Source organism: Apteryx mantelli, chromosome 29 (assembly GCF_036417845.1).
Source record: "Apteryx mantelli isolate bAptMan1 chromosome 29, bAptMan1.hap1, whole genome shotgun sequence".
NCBI classification, from domain to species: domain Eukaryota; kingdom Metazoa; phylum Chordata; class Aves; order Apterygiformes; family Apterygidae; genus Apteryx; species Apteryx mantelli.
The window spans coordinates 4,454,287-4,469,334 of NC_090006.1; the positions used below are offsets into that span (position 1 = coordinate 4,454,287).

General features: G+C 49.4%; 1 protein-coding gene across 1 annotated transcript; it reads right to left on the bottom strand.

Annotated features, from left to right (window-relative positions):
* Nucleotides 1-126: 126 nt before the first annotated feature.
* On the bottom strand, nt 127-10,007 carry CHMP7 (charged multivesicular body protein 7). The gene is made up of 10 exons (XM_067312236.1): nt 9,675-10,007; nt 7,917-8,091; nt 6,204-6,389; nt 5,243-5,376; nt 4,789-4,837; nt 4,350-4,469; nt 3,942-4,040; nt 3,258-3,318; nt 2,291-2,452; nt 127-1,466 (listed from the first exon to the last, which is right to left on the bottom strand). The coding sequence occupies exons 1-10, from the start codon at nt 9,962-9,964 to the stop codon at nt 1,402-1,404; spliced, it is 1,341 nt and encodes a 446-aa protein (XP_067168337.1). The 5' UTR covers nt 9,965-10,007; the 3' UTR covers nt 127-1,401.
* Between the last annotated feature and the right edge of the window lie 5,041 nt (nt 10,008-15,048).

Genomic DNA, 15,048 nt, shown 5'->3' on the forward strand with positions numbered 1-15,048 from the left:
ACTTCCCCTCTCCTCCGGGGCCAAGGTTGGGTCATCATTCATAAATGGAGCACGGGAACTCCAGCCCTCGCTTACCACTCACCCCAGCTACCATCCACATGGCACAGAAATGAATGCTGATGGGAATACATTCCGAGTCAGGGAGAGGTGCAGAGACAGGAGGACTGGTTACAGATAAACACATAACTAGTCACCCCCTGCTATCCACAGGGGCTGTGTGCAGAAAGCCCAGCTGATCGCACATTCCTCTCCTGAGGGAATTACTTTATTCATGGTAGGTACCAGGCTCTGTGCTCTTCCACCTGCAAATAAAAAAGTGACCTGCAAAAGATGACGATTTCAACTTCCGAATGGTAAAGGCAGCATCTAAAAAACCTCTTCAGTTCCTGTGCTAGTTTTTTTTCCATTAGAAACATTTACAGGGTTTTGTTTTGGGTTGTTTTTGGTAACCCATAATCTTGCAACATCAAGTTTGAAGGCAAGGTTAAGACTGCTACATGAAACCATCCACCAACCAAAATGATGAGACATGAGAACTCTCACAACATGAGAGCTCAAAGCAGATCATTCTGCAGCTCCCCAGAAGTTCTGCAAACAGGAAAGATACAAAAATAGCAAACAGCTCAAATTTCAAGTAAGAGCAAGCAGAAAATTGTTTTACATTGACTGCAAGCCTTTGTCACCAGAGGCAGCATAAGGAACTCCTTCATTTAAAAATCTTTTGCAGGTCTCCCTTTTAAGGCCTTAGTGTCATTACAGAAAGAGGAATTAGTTTCGTCTTGTGCTTGCAATTGCTGCCCCCTAGCGCAGCAACAAAACCTCCTACAATTTAACAGTTACAGTGTCTAGCTGTCCACAACCGTGCAAAATACAGACAGGAAGGGATTGAACTATCAACAGGTGTTTAAGCTTGTTGCAGATAAGTTATGTCAAGGACAGTACTTATGTGTCAAATGTTTTAAACAACCACACAAACAGCCAAATGTTGAGCAACTGCAACACCGCTGCAACTCAGATTCTCAACATCAGCCACAGCAAAAAAAAAAGAAAAAAGAAAAAAGAGAGAAAAGAAAAATCAAGCACTGTTATGGACATAGAAGAGTTTATCTTCACTGGGCAGAATAGTGAGAACTGTGTTCCCAGAAGGAAGATTGGATGTTGCAGGTGACTTGGGATAACAAGTCAAATCGAAACCAGTGCAGATGTTGGCACAGAGATGACAAACACCAGCTGGGGCCAGTTCCAGAGAGTGGATTGTCATGGCAGAAGATCCTGTTGCTTAGTAAAGTGATATCCACAAAGAAGAGGGGAACACTACCCCTCTCTCCCAAAGTTTAGTCATTAGTTAAGGAATCTTAAGACAACTTCTCAAGCTGCAGCAACAGGGTAACTGTTGGGTCTTTAGAGATTCAGTCCCAGAGCTGTTTTGGGTTCAGAGGAAGTAGAGGGAGTCTTTTGTGCCAAATCTACAAAGAAAATCGCAACAGAAAGACATCAGTTCTCATCAGTAAGACGGACTAGATTAATCACATCCATGACTAACAAACACAATTTCAGAGCTCCTCAATATTTCAAATTTGATTGCATTCTCTTGAAAACCCATGCTTCGTGTTTGATATGGAATGCTAACCTTTCTTCTGCTCTGAAACTTGACAGTATCAGCTGCCCAAAGAAGAAATCTATGTGGACAGTCTTGAATAGTCATTAACAGATTTCTTAAAGGAAAATTAAGATCTCTATTTACCCCAGTCCAAGGCAGGACTGCTGAAGTCAGCATGCAGTTTAAGCCCATAAACTCTGGTCATTCACCGTTACTAAATAAAACCTAGTTTAGCACCAGTTTAAGCAGAGATCACACCTTTCCAGAAGGGGAGAGATAGAAGACGCTGTACACTTAATACCAAGAGGCATGAAAACACTGGCCTGTTTTATCACTGTACCATAAGATAACACAAACTCCTGGCTTTGCACACATTTTGTTTAACAAAAAACATCTAATCAAAGCACTGGCTCTTTGGTAGAGCCTTCAGCTTTCCCTGCACACTACAGTAAGAAATGCAGGTAAAATTTCTAACACAGAGGACAGCCCTCTCAAGACTGAAGCTGGTAGTGAAGAGGCAATACCACTGAGTACCTGGCAGGGATACCAGGAGAGCTTGCTTCCAACTGTGCAACTAGAAATGGGAAAGATTTTGGCTCAGACTTCATCTCTGCTAGACATCTTCCATTTTGTAAGGTTGTCATGGGATCCTAATAGTAGCTAGCTAACACAGTCTGCTGACATCCATACCTCCATCGAAAATGGAGAGCTCTTCCAATTCAGCTTCAAGCTCAGCATCAGAAATGGCAGGATTCAGTGGCTTCTGGGGAACAGGAGGCAGATCTACAGGCTCCTTAGCCGAGTCCTGGAGGAGACTATCCAGCTCCTTCTCAAGTTCCTCAGTGTCCATCTCTGCCAATTAAAGAAAACGTTCAGTTCCAAGCAGAAATAAGTAGTATCTTCACAGCATACGATAAAGGCAGCAGGCAAAGAAGTAGATGTGAACAGCCACACTGCGGATAACAACCAGTGTCGGAGTATCTCCTTCTAGCTGCAAGGAGAATCCTCTGCAACTCCTGAGGAGGAAAGGATCCGATCCTGCTCTCACCCTGGACAGGTTCCTTGTTCCCCAGACAGGCACTTATCACATAAATTAAAGTCCAAGTTTAACAGAGGTATTACTACCCATCACTCCCACTACTCATAATAAGAAGCAACTCCCCATGTTTCCTCCACAGGCAAAAACCCAGTCCTGATCTCAGGGAGAACTATCCCTGGAGAGGCCTTTGTGCTGAGGCATCTAAGGGAAGGAAAACCTTTCAGCAGAGGCAAACAAGCTGCAGTAACACACAGGCCAGAGGGAAAAGAACATCACAAGCAGCAGCCACTCTAAAAATAGGTTTTAAAAATCAACATTATACAACTCTGAATTGAAATCCACCAGCAGTCAGAGACCTGCAGGGATTTGGAGATGCACAAATACCAAATCCCCTACAACCCACTGCCAAAGAAGGGAGCTCCTTGGCAATTCTCATTCCTCCTAAAGGCACCAGCAGCTACATCCTTGGTGTTTCAGCAGCTGCCTGTACTCCCAGGAAGAAGAGCTAGTCAAAAGCAGGGAAGGAAGGGAAGGGTGAACAGCAGTAGCATGTTGGACCAGCAATGGTCAGTGGGAGAAAAGAGAAGATGAGCAGAGCATGAAAACCCCAAAACATACCTAGACCATTGATTCCCACTCCAGCCAGCGTCTGAGCTACTTCATCTTGAGTGTCACAGAGCTGAGGAGAAATACACAAAGCTTGATATAGAATATAAGCTGATCTTATGTCTTTGTGTAGCCAGTTATGGCAAGAGTAGAGATAAAAAAAAGAAAATGAAGAAAACAAATCAAAAGTTGACTTAAAGGCAGCAGGTACTGGTGCAAAAGAGATCCAACATGACCGGTGTTTTAGCAGTGAAAGAAACAACATGGAAGATGATTTAATAAGTGCTAGGAGATTATAGGTTAGGCCATTTTAAGACCCCATTCTTATGCATTTAGTTGCATTCCAGTTTCCAAAGGCATGACTTATATTTCTTTTTAATACAGCACGCTAAACACTTGCCAACAAGAGAGTTGTGGGCTTGCACAAATATGGCTAACCAGAAGAACACATGAAGTACATCAGTTTAGTGTACTAGCCAGCAATAAGTGAAAATACGTAAAACCAAATACGGCTGGTTATTTGAAGATTTCTGCTCTCTTGTTTAAAAAGATCAAGATTAAGTCAGTTTGCTCTGATGACATATGGAATAGAAACAGAACAGTGCCAGAAGCCTCAGTATTAATATCTGGGCAAGTTTTCTATGTACATCCACCCACTACTTGCTCGTTTATTGAGATGTGCTCTTATTTCAGTACCTCTTGTATCTGATCCACCAGGTTCTCAGCCTTCTCCACAGTTATATCCTTCATAGACAGTTTCAGAGCTCCCACACCAGCTTGATAGGCATTAAATACCTTAACAAAGGGAAAGATGCATAATGCTGAATGAGTAAGAGCAAACAACAGGCAGTGCAAGCTTCTCTCGAGACCCATTATCCAAGCGGAGCCTTCAGAGCAGTATTAGCACAGAAGGAGAAAATGGAGCCCCAAGTGGGTTTCCTCATAGCAATACCCCAAGATCAGACTGCTGTCTCCTAGAGCAGAGAAAGAAGTCTCACCAGCCTGCTTGCACCCTCAGACATGAGCTCCGACAAGCAAGTAAAGCAGCACAAAGGAAAAGAGCGGGGCTAAAGTGAGAAGCACAAAACAAAATGAACACGCTACCATCTGGTCAGTCTGGGAGGCATATATACGATCCAAGATCCCTTGCACTGCATCCAGCTTGGAATGAAGCTCTTCGATACGCCTTTCTGTCCTTCGCTTGGACTTCAAACATCTCAGCGCCTGGAGATATTAGATACACAGGCTTGGATCACAAACCAGCAGCAGCCAAAGGAAGTACATCTTTTAAGAACTGCAATCCCTGTACAGCAAGGCACATACAACAGCTGGGTTTAAGAACTAGGTATTTCTATTTCTTTTCATCATACCACTTTGGACAAATACATTCCTATCACCATCTGAAGGAGCTCTTTGGCCTCAGAACACACTTGTACACATCTAAGATTAAGTATACAATACCAAACACTAGGCACTATCTGTAGTGATAAAGGAGTTCCAAGATGCTTAACCTGTAGTTCTTTCCAAGCAGAATGGTACTTACCAATTGCTTTTTTCCAGCTCTACAAGCACTCCGGGCATCCTCTTTACACCTGTACAGAGGCAACAAGGAAAAGGAGCTTATTCCTTTGCAACTAGTAGTTATTTACAAAGCAGCTACCATCCTCACTACCTTGCTCTAATCTACAGGTGGCTGAGTACCAATATATTTCACGTATAGCCACTCTTAAGGCATTGTTGTATTTCCACAGGCAGTCTTTGAATGCATTCCAAACCTTTCTGTAACTTTGACATCCACTCACTGCACGTTATTTTCATGTGGATACAGAACAAGGATGGGAAAACCTGTCCTACCCCATTTATTGTAACTACTGCATTTACCAAAACAGGAAGAATGACTGGCACTTAAAGAAGACATCTTCATTCTTAACTATGTCACAGGAATACAAAACTCTACATCATAGTGAAGTTCTTCCCGCCACCCTTCCCCAAATTACTTCTCTGCTTCCTGGGAAAGGGACTCCACCTTCTGTGACAGCAGCTGTTCACTTTGCATCAACTGATATACTCCAATGTCCACATCATTCATTGGGGAGACTTTGGCATGAAGACCTCGGGCAAACTTCACTATCTAAAGAAAGAGAACCACATTCTTGAGTCGCTTGTCTCCAGAATTTGTGCTTGCACTAGAAATATTTCCACTCTAACAGAAAGAAAAGATGCTTTGCACACCCACAGTTTCATTTAAGGCCAGTCATCATATAATCAAATATTATGTGAGACAGGATGAAGCCACCTCGATGTGAAACCAGAAGGCTTTAATAGAACACCCTGAAGATGTAAAGCTGTCCTAGCGCTTGCACAGATACTCCTGATTTAGATACCAACTGTATGGTTATGCTATGCTTTGAACAGTATATGGCAGTGTCACACTTCCAAGAACTTCAGTTCTGTGCAGTGCAGAACAGTATGGACAGAAATGCCGCCTTTGAGATCAAAGAACCTGCATTCTCTGTAGTTACTGGCAAACAGGAAACCTTTTCACAGGAAGTGGAGCACTGATTCTAACTTGTGGAACAATTGCAACTTGGACAACTCAAATAATCTAATTTTCTGCAAGTTTTCAAGTGGCTATCAGGTTCTCTGCAAGACCAGTATCCTAAAATGCTGTGCAGTGCTCCTGGGAATAGTCAGCCTGCAAGTATAAAGCTAGGATATCTGCCAGTTTGCTAGCTGTCAAATTACACAGATAATGTTACAAATGTTTGAAGGGGGAAATAGGAACCCGTCATGCAAGGAGCATTTAATCCTGCCTATAACAAGATTACAATGTTGGAGTACACAGAACTGACTTTTCCAAAGAACACCAACATTTAGCCAACAGCGAGTACTTTTTCAGCTATATGAAATGCAAGACAGGGATTATACCACCCAAAAGCGGTCACCTTTACCCTGTACCTTCTCTCCATTCTGTTCCAGGATTGTGACCCTCTTTTCCTTCTGCAGCTGGAGCAGCAACAAGTAGAACGTCCTTTCATCTGGACAAACGTTGGCACAGAGGGAACGCAGCTCTGAGAGGGCAACAACAGGGTGAGAAGAGAGCGCGGAGTTCTGATATAAGCGATAAACTTCCTCTGCCTTTTCCTGAAAGGAAGCAAAAAAACTATCCATTAGTTTATACGGGACTATTCCTTTTCCCACAAGGATTGCTGAGGCCACACCCGCTCCCTCCCACACACCTAAAGGTGAAAAGTTAGAGACATCACATTTGGGGTGAGACAAGGACTTTCAAAATGAGCTGTATGTAAAATTCAGAAGGTGAGTAAGCATTCATAATGCTCTAAAAATATCACCATTAATGGAATGCAAAATATTACAGTTTTCCTCTGGAACTAGAATTACAATATTCATGTTCCCTGAGTAAATGCCATGGAAAACATAAGCACTACACAGCCAGCAAGTCGGCCACTGCTATATTTCTTGAAGTTTTCCCCTCAGTTTAAGCCCAGGATAAGCTTGTCTTTAATAAACACTCTAGCTGTACTCAGAGTCATTTTGCATCATTTATATTAGGGCAGAGAAAAAAAGAACAGTTCTCCCATTTCAAGTGGGAAGCATGTAACTGGAGTTAGAGTCCACTTAAGACTAAAGAAACAACTCTTTCTGCTTCCATCTACCCCCCAAATTCCACATCAAAGCTTGTGGTTTTCCAGGCAGCTTTATAAAAGGTTTCTCTCCTCTCCCATGCACACAACTCCCGAAAGGACTACAGAATGCCTACCGCAGAGAAAAGACGCTGCGTGCTATCAGAGTAACTATAACAAGAGGAACACATCTAAAGAGTTCTTTCATGTCTGCCAGTCCCAGTCATTTAGAGGCCACTTGCATGCAAGAGCAGCAAGTTCTGGTGCTGTTTTTAAACAGAATAACTTCAGGGTTTCTTTTTCTTCTTTTTTATATTGAAGAAAAAAAAGAAAAAAGGCTTAGCAACACTGAGGAAGTGACCCCAGGTCTCGACTGTGTCAGCACAGCGCCATCCAAGTCAGATTGAGCAACAATGAGTTGTACGAATTCACAATGCAACCCACAGGTCTACCACTAACAATGTGCCACAGAAAAGGGTCTTTGACAGGAGGTAACGGCAGTTCTAATCATGTCTGAAAAGGCAAGCTGAAAGCACGAGCTCCGAAGCGAAAGCAGCCTTTAATGAAGCACATGCAAGTTCAGCAGAGACACGATACATTGGACTGACAGCCAGTGACATCTAAGTCACTCGTTTCTCCCCACAACAGATGGCATTCAATCTGCAAGTTTCTCTTGGATATTATACTTCCACTGACTGAAACCTGGGACTTGCAGTGGTCTCACAGCACACTATTAGGCTTCCTAGAGAGCAAGACAAGCTTGTCATCCATTTCTTCAAAGTCAGGGAAAAGTCATTACAATAATTTCAAGGAACATCTGTAGATATGATCTGTTTTTAATCATGAGTCATCACTCTACCCATCTCTCTAAATGCTTTCAAATACTTAAGAAGTACAGATAAAGACAGTCTTCTACTCAACCCTGACCTTTCCACGCTAGCACATAAAAATCACTCATTACTTTTTTTTTTTTTTTTTTTTTTTTTTTTAAGATGCATAACCTAAGAAAGCTCTAGACAACACTCACCTGAAGCAGCTCCACAAAAATCAGAACTTCTTCCTCCTCGGGTACTTTACTGTCACCCAGCACACTTGACAGAGTCCACTTGAGGGGTTTCAGAATAAAGACTCCCACACCCCAAGAGATCCAGCTGCTGTCTACACTGGCCATGAAGTCTGACTCTCTCTGCATTTTGCCACGTCTATAGAAAAGAAATGCATACGTTACAGAACTGAATATGGCCAACCCTGAACCCTTACAGGGAAAGAAAAAAACAGCAGCAAGTAAGAATGCTGAAGTGGACAACGATTAACTGAAACTTTGTTCTGCACACTGTACATCCATAGACCTGGTAGAGTCTTCTGCTAACAGCTTATATTGGAAGTTTGACTATTTACTATATGAACTAAAGTGCACAGACCAGGTTTCCTCTCCTCCCAGGCTCCCTCTCAACACAAGGATATTTTGTTTACAGTTTTTCCAGATTCACAAGTTTCTCCTACATGTTTTCTCTTCCATGAAATTGACTGGGGAAGTCACTTTTTCACAGCACAAAGCATCTTCATACTCTCCCATGCTCCCAAAACTTGTCACATTTGTGCACAACCATCCCCTCCACGCACAGCACCAAGACTCCCTTCACATCCCCCTGCACCCCTCCGTTCATCCCGCATCCTGCGGCGCATCTCCCTGCCATGCATGCAGTGGACATCTTGCAGGCCCCTTGCAGCCTGGCACAGCACAGACCCCCACGCGCCGCCAGGGCTGCCTGCGCACCCCCTCTTGCACAGCACACCCCCCGCATCCACGCACCTCCTCCCTGCAGGCGTCCACCCGCAGGGACTGCTCTCCCCGCACAGAGCAGCCCCCCACGCCCCCGCTTCTGCGCGCAGGCCTCCTGCAGCAGCCCCTCTGCCGTGCCCAGCAGCCCCCGGCACCTCCACCTCCGTGCACAGAGCACCCCTGTCCCCAAACACCGCCCTCCCTGCACAGGACCCCCACTCTGCACAGGGCTCCCTCTCCACGTGCTCCCCAGCCGTGCACGGGGCTCCCCTGCTCACCCCCTGCATGCACAAGGTCCCCCTCCCAAAGGCACCTTCTCACGCAAGCCCTTACACGGAGCCCCTCTCCCTGTACCCAGCTGTGCCCCCTCCCTCACAGAGGGCCCCCGGGCTCCCCTCCAGCCCCTCACTGCCCCCAAAACCCCTTACCCCCGAGGGGGCCCCACCTGCAGGCCCAAGGATCTCCCCCCTTGGACCATTTTGCCCCTTTTCCAGGCCCATTTCCTCTCCCCTCCCTGCTCCAGCCCCCCCCCCCAGACCTGCCGCCCCCCTCCAGCTCCCCAAGGTCCACCGCCTCCCCCCAGACCCTCCCAGGCCTGTTACCACCCCCCAGGTCCCTTGCCAAGACCTTTGCCACCCCCCAGGCCCCCTCCAGGCCTGTCCCCCCCCCCCCTCAGGCCCTCCGCAGGTCCGTTCCCTCCCCCCAGACCCTCCCAGGCCTGTTACCACCCCCCAGGCCCCTTGCCAAGACCTTTGCCACCCCCCAGGCCCCTTCCAGGCCTGCCCCCCCCGCTCAGGCCCCCTCCAGGCCTGTCCCCCCCCCCCACTCAGGCCCCCTCCAGGCCTGTCCCCCCCCAAGGCCCGCTGCCTCCCCCCAGGCCTGTTACCACCCCCCAGGCCCCTTGCCAAGCCCTTTGCCACCCCTCAGGCCCCCTCCAGGCCTGCCCCCCCCGGCTCAGGCCCTCCCCAAGGCCCGTTATCAGCCCGGCGCCGCCGGCGGTACCTGAGGAGCTCGCGGAGGACGGTGCCGAGGCCGAGCGGGACGCTGCCGCGCCGCTCGAAGCCCTGCTGCAGCTCCCGCAGGCAGGTGCGCACGGCGCCGCGGCGGCGCCCGCGGGCCAGCACCAGCCCGACCCAGAAGGCCATCTTGCTGTCCCACTCGGTGCTGTTCACCTCGCGGCTCTGCTTGAAGGCCGAGAAGAGGAAAGCCATGCGCTCGTCGTCCGTCTCCCACTCGGGCGGCAGGTCCCCCGCCGGGGCCGGCCCAGGCGGCGCCCGCCCCGGGCTGCACATCGACGCGAGCCCCCGGCTGCGCCCGGCCGGGAACCGCCTGGCTGCCGGCGAGCCGCGCCGCGCATGCGCGCCCGGGCCCCCCCCCCCCGCCCGCCCTTTGTGTGGGCCGGTCCCGAGCCGCCGCGGCCTTCCCTTCCTCCCCCCCCCTCCGCCGCCCGACGTGGTACGGCCCTGCGCATGCGCACCGCGCGCCCGCCGGCCGGCCGCACGCGAGCGCCCCCCCCTTCCCGAAATGCACCGCGGCGGCCACTTTGGAGGCGCTTCCGTTGTGGGCCGCGCGGCGCCTGTGGCGCGGCGTGACGTCACGGGGTGACGTCATCGCGAGGGAGCGACGACGTCATTCTGCGGGAAATTCCCGGCTCCCGCTCCCCCGCGGCCGGACCGAGGCGGGATGGGCCCGCGGCGGCATCGCCCAGGGCTCACGGCCTGTGCCAGGGTGGCCGCCGCCTCGCTGCTGGCAGCCCAGCTCGGGGTAGCGCGTGGCCGGGCCCGACCGACCACCGGGCCCGGCCCTCGGAGCCGGGAATTTCGCTGGAAATCGCGTGCGGGCTCCGCGCTTCCGGCCGGGGCAAGCCGCCTCCTGCGTTATGAGCGATGGCTTCCTGCGGCAGTGCTGCAGGTGCGGGGAGAGCCGCCCTGCTCCCGAAGCGGCCCCCGGCCTCCTGAGAGCGGGACCCCAGCCGCGTGCCGGCCCGCTTGCTGCCTGCTCCTTCCCTGTGTCCCTAAGTCAAGCCCGAATTCCTGGCTCTCAGTGAACGGCACAGCACAATGGGAGTTGCTAGCGTGTCCCAGGCGCGCCAAGACTGCAGGCGCAGTGAGCTTCACCCTGACACGCCACAGGCGGCTGTGGGAGGCAGCGAGTGTGGTCTCCTGGTTCCTGCGTTCGACAAAATGTGATCTGGGCGGGTGCTCGGTGTGTGGGTATGTGGTCTGGGACTTGTCAGCGTTTCACACACCCTCAGAGAGGGAACGCTGACAGCTGGGAAGTCTCTGGATCGAGCAACCTGAGGGCCTGGGCATACAGCACCATGATGTATTTCTAAGCCAGTGAGTCCTCTTGCATCCTCTAGACTGAAGCCAGTAAACCAAGAATCTGCAAGAACAAAGGCAAGCAAACGCCCAGCAAAAACTTCAAGAGCAGTGGTTTTTCACACGCTGAACCACACAACACTAACATGTCAAGGGACTTATTTATATCAAGGTCTGCTCTAAAAATACAGAGGTATCATGGCACCTGACTGAGACTAAGCTACTGTCATTTTATTTCTGTTTTTTCACTTTGTGTTGCTGCTACACCCCAACAAAGCGCAGAGCTCCAGTGTGCTGTACACAGAGGCGCAGCAAGCAGACAGCGCCTGGACAACCTCCCTGAAGGGCTGGCCAGGTCAGCCGTGGCTTTGCCCAGCCAAGCCCTGCAAACCTCCAAGACTGGAGATCCCCCTGTCTCCCTGGGGATCTGTTCCAGTGCTGCACTGCCCTGCTGGTGAAAATTACCTTCCTGAGGTCCAAACTGAGCCTCATTAAACAGATTCTGAGTGCAGAATCATTTGCATGGTCAAGGTTGTGTAATCATTAATCAAAAATGGTGTGTTTGCACATATCTCAGCTAACCTCAAAGAACTGCTTGGCTGAGCTGCGATCCAGGGACACACAACATTGTGCTGGACAGCCAGGATCCTCCCAGCGCCGGGATTCTCGGAGCACCACACAGAGCTGGAGTTTGTTACGTTAGCAGGAGGTCTAAAGAGGGAGAACGGGCATAGTTCAAGCACCTGCCTTATCTCCCCCGTCCCTCCAAGTGGGCGCTGAACACACGTGCCGCACCTAGGCCGCCGTGCGCCTGACCCTGCCGAGACTCATGAGGGTGTGGTGCCGCGCAGTGACTCAGGTTTCTAATAACATCCCCAGAGGAAAACCCTTGGCTGCATCCAGGTTTTCCTGTCCTCTAGCTGCTGCTGCTCTTTTTTCCTTCCTCCTGCTCACGGAGCAGCGTGGGCTGAGGGATTTACATTTCGCCCCGTTGCCAGAGGGCGTCGTGCATCGCCTCACTGTCGGGATGCAGGAGAGGAGCAGGGAATATGTGGCTCTCGGCAATTTCTTAATACAAAGTCTGACTTTTCAGAGCAAAGCTCAATGCTGCTGAAAAATAAGGGGGCAAATGCTGGTGCTTAAGCAGAGCTGGCAAGTTTGGGTATTTCCATCTCACCACATTCACCATATGTGGTATTTCTTGCCCATGAGAGAAAGTGACTGATGTGTTTTGGGGAAGGCTGCTGCTCACCTTCCTTTGGGGCTGCACTGAGCCCAGACTGTTCCTTGGGCTTCAGGGATTGCTTCCACCGCGGTGCGTCTCAGCAGGGACCCGGAGCCCACCCTCCCGGGGCTGCGGAGGAGGCAGCTGCAAGCCAGAGAGGCAGAGATGGAGCAGGGAATGAAGGCAGCAAGCAGGCTGCAGGTACTTGCAAAACAGGGGGGTAATAGAGCTGGGACTGGGACATGGGCTGGTATCTGTGGCCTTGGGATTTCCTGTCCCCCGTGAATATACTAAATAGCTCAGGGGTCAATCAGGCGTTGCATGAAGGAGACAAAACCACAAACGCTGAGGGAGTTTTAATTCCCTCCAGTATGTGCGCATGGACTTTCCAGATGTCTCAGCTGTCTTTGGAGGCACAGAGGAAAGGATGGTTTCAGTCTGTCTGCACGTGCTGCAGTTCCTCACCAGGTCTGAGGCAGGTGGATGGCGTGTAAACTTTAACTGCTATGAGCTTAACCCTGTAACAGCTGGGACACAAGAGCCATCCTGTGCCCTCAAGGATGCTCCAGGAATCAGGCAAGGTCAGCGTGGTGCTGAGCTGTGCCCTCAGAGATGCAGGATGTGGAGCTTGTTTTGCTTTGCATTTTTATTTAGAGGTATGCGCAGGGCTCTGCTGAGCTGTGCAGGGGGCTGTTCAGGCTGCAACACGCTCATGTAAAGCTGCTCGCAAATGTTGGCGTCTGCTGAGTTTGTTTCTACTGAGGTTATTCCACATTCACCATCATTCCACATTAATGCAGCCCTGCTGACTCCCGTTGTCCTGGCAAGCAAAGGGCTTTGACATCTTCGGTAAATGAAAGCCATTGATGGTCCATTCAGAGGTTTGGGTAACACCACCGTGGCCTTCCTCCCCTGACCAGACTTACATGCTGCAGCGAAGGCAGTAGGTCCCAAAGCAGTCTTTGAACACATTCCTATGCTTGTTTTAAACCAGCAGATGACTCAGCAGAGGCAGGAGTCTATTTTTATCTTCTTTCTAGCTTTCTGTGTCAAGCTGAAATTTCATATTAATCCTTTCAGTGCTATCCCCAAAATAATGTTGCCCTATGACTAGGAAGCCATTCACACCAAAAGACCCGTGATCTCTGTGAACTTGAATGCCAAAACCCAGCCTAGCTGTTCCCTAAAACGGAGGGCACGTTTTGGCCACAGTCAGCAAAATAAACATTGTGTCCAGGAAGCCGTACTGCGGGATCCGACCACAAGTCTCGTTCAAAGGAACCGCACGGGGCTGTGTTTATACACCTGAGAAAACCAGCCTTGAACCTGCGGTGCCAGGGATCATCAGACCCTGACTTCACATCTTCGGCAATAAAAAGAGCCAAGTGATGGCGTGATCCAGCTTCGGCTGGATCAAAATCCCGCCCCACAGGAAACTCCCTGTATACGCTCTAAATTCACCTATGAAAAAACTTTTGATACAAGAAAGAAATTAAAAAAATACCTATTTTGCCTGAAGAATGTACCATATGCTTTGAGATAATTGGGATAAAGGGACAAAAAGATTCAGGACATCCTCAGTGTATAACAGTGGCCCCACTGGGCATTGGGCATTGCAGGATAAAGTCCTGCTCCACCAAGTAAATTAGTCTTGCTGCCTCCGAACTAGTTTGACGTAGGCAGTATTCGACTGTTGTAATATCATAGCTCTTCCCCACAAAGACTTGGCCTGGGATGGGGCTCTCCAAGGTCTAGCAGCAGAAGGCGGAAAGACTTCTGCCCAATAAGCTGACTTTTCTCAATAAGCAGGCTGGCTTTTTTCAACAAGTCGGATTTATGCAATACCGATCATTTCAAACCTCGGACTTGCCAAGCTGGAAGATCTCTCAGTTTGGCCGAGGAGCCGGTGCTGTTGCTGCAGCCCTGCAGGTTACACTTTTAGTAGTGTGCGCTGCTGCTGCTGCTGCCAGGCTCGTGGCTCTCCTTCGCCTGCTGTGACTCACAAAGCTGCTTTTAAGTCCTGTTTTAAGGGGAGGAAATGGGAGAAGGGAGGGGAGGGTAGGGAAAGGAGTAGATCTGAGTTCAAACTTGATGTCTGCTGTTTAAAATTTCCCTTGCTTTTAGTCAAACAAGCCCTCGGGGTGGCATTCGTAAGGAGAAACGTTTAACCGTTTCACTTGCCCAGAGACCGCAGAGGTGGGGAAGCTGCATCGGGAAAGGTGAACGGAGAAAGGATGACAAAATTCCCCTACCTGCTCCATACCCAGGAGCATCTCACAAACCACAAAGATAAAGCAGGCACAGGGAGTGAGAACAGAAGTATTAACATCCCCCTATTGCCTAGGGGGGAACTGAGGCACAGAGAGACTCAGACTTGTCCAGAGTTACTCAGGAAAGAGACCGCGATGCAGTGGGGAATTAAGCTCCATTCTCATGAAGTTCACACAGTGGACTGTCCGCAAGAGCATCCTCCCTCTTTTAAAGAGGAACCTGGCATTTATGAGAAAAAGCATTTGTTTATCCTGGGTGGGGGAGAAGGTCGAAATTATCAGACAACTTCAAATCCCTTTCAGGAAACAAAAAACAAACAAGAGACAGCAAAAATCTGGAGGAAAAACTTAATGCTGGCATTCAAAAAGTGTATATAGATACGTACCCCATCACCTCTACAGAGGTGTGCCACACAGATCACAGTTAAAAGACAGATGCTTTGGAAGGGGAGATTAGAGTCACCTTCACCTCCGCACAGTCTCTTTTAAAGATGGACGTAAGAGCCCAGTGAGCAAAGAGATGCATCGTTAGGATAAAAATACTTGAAGGGTCTGAACCC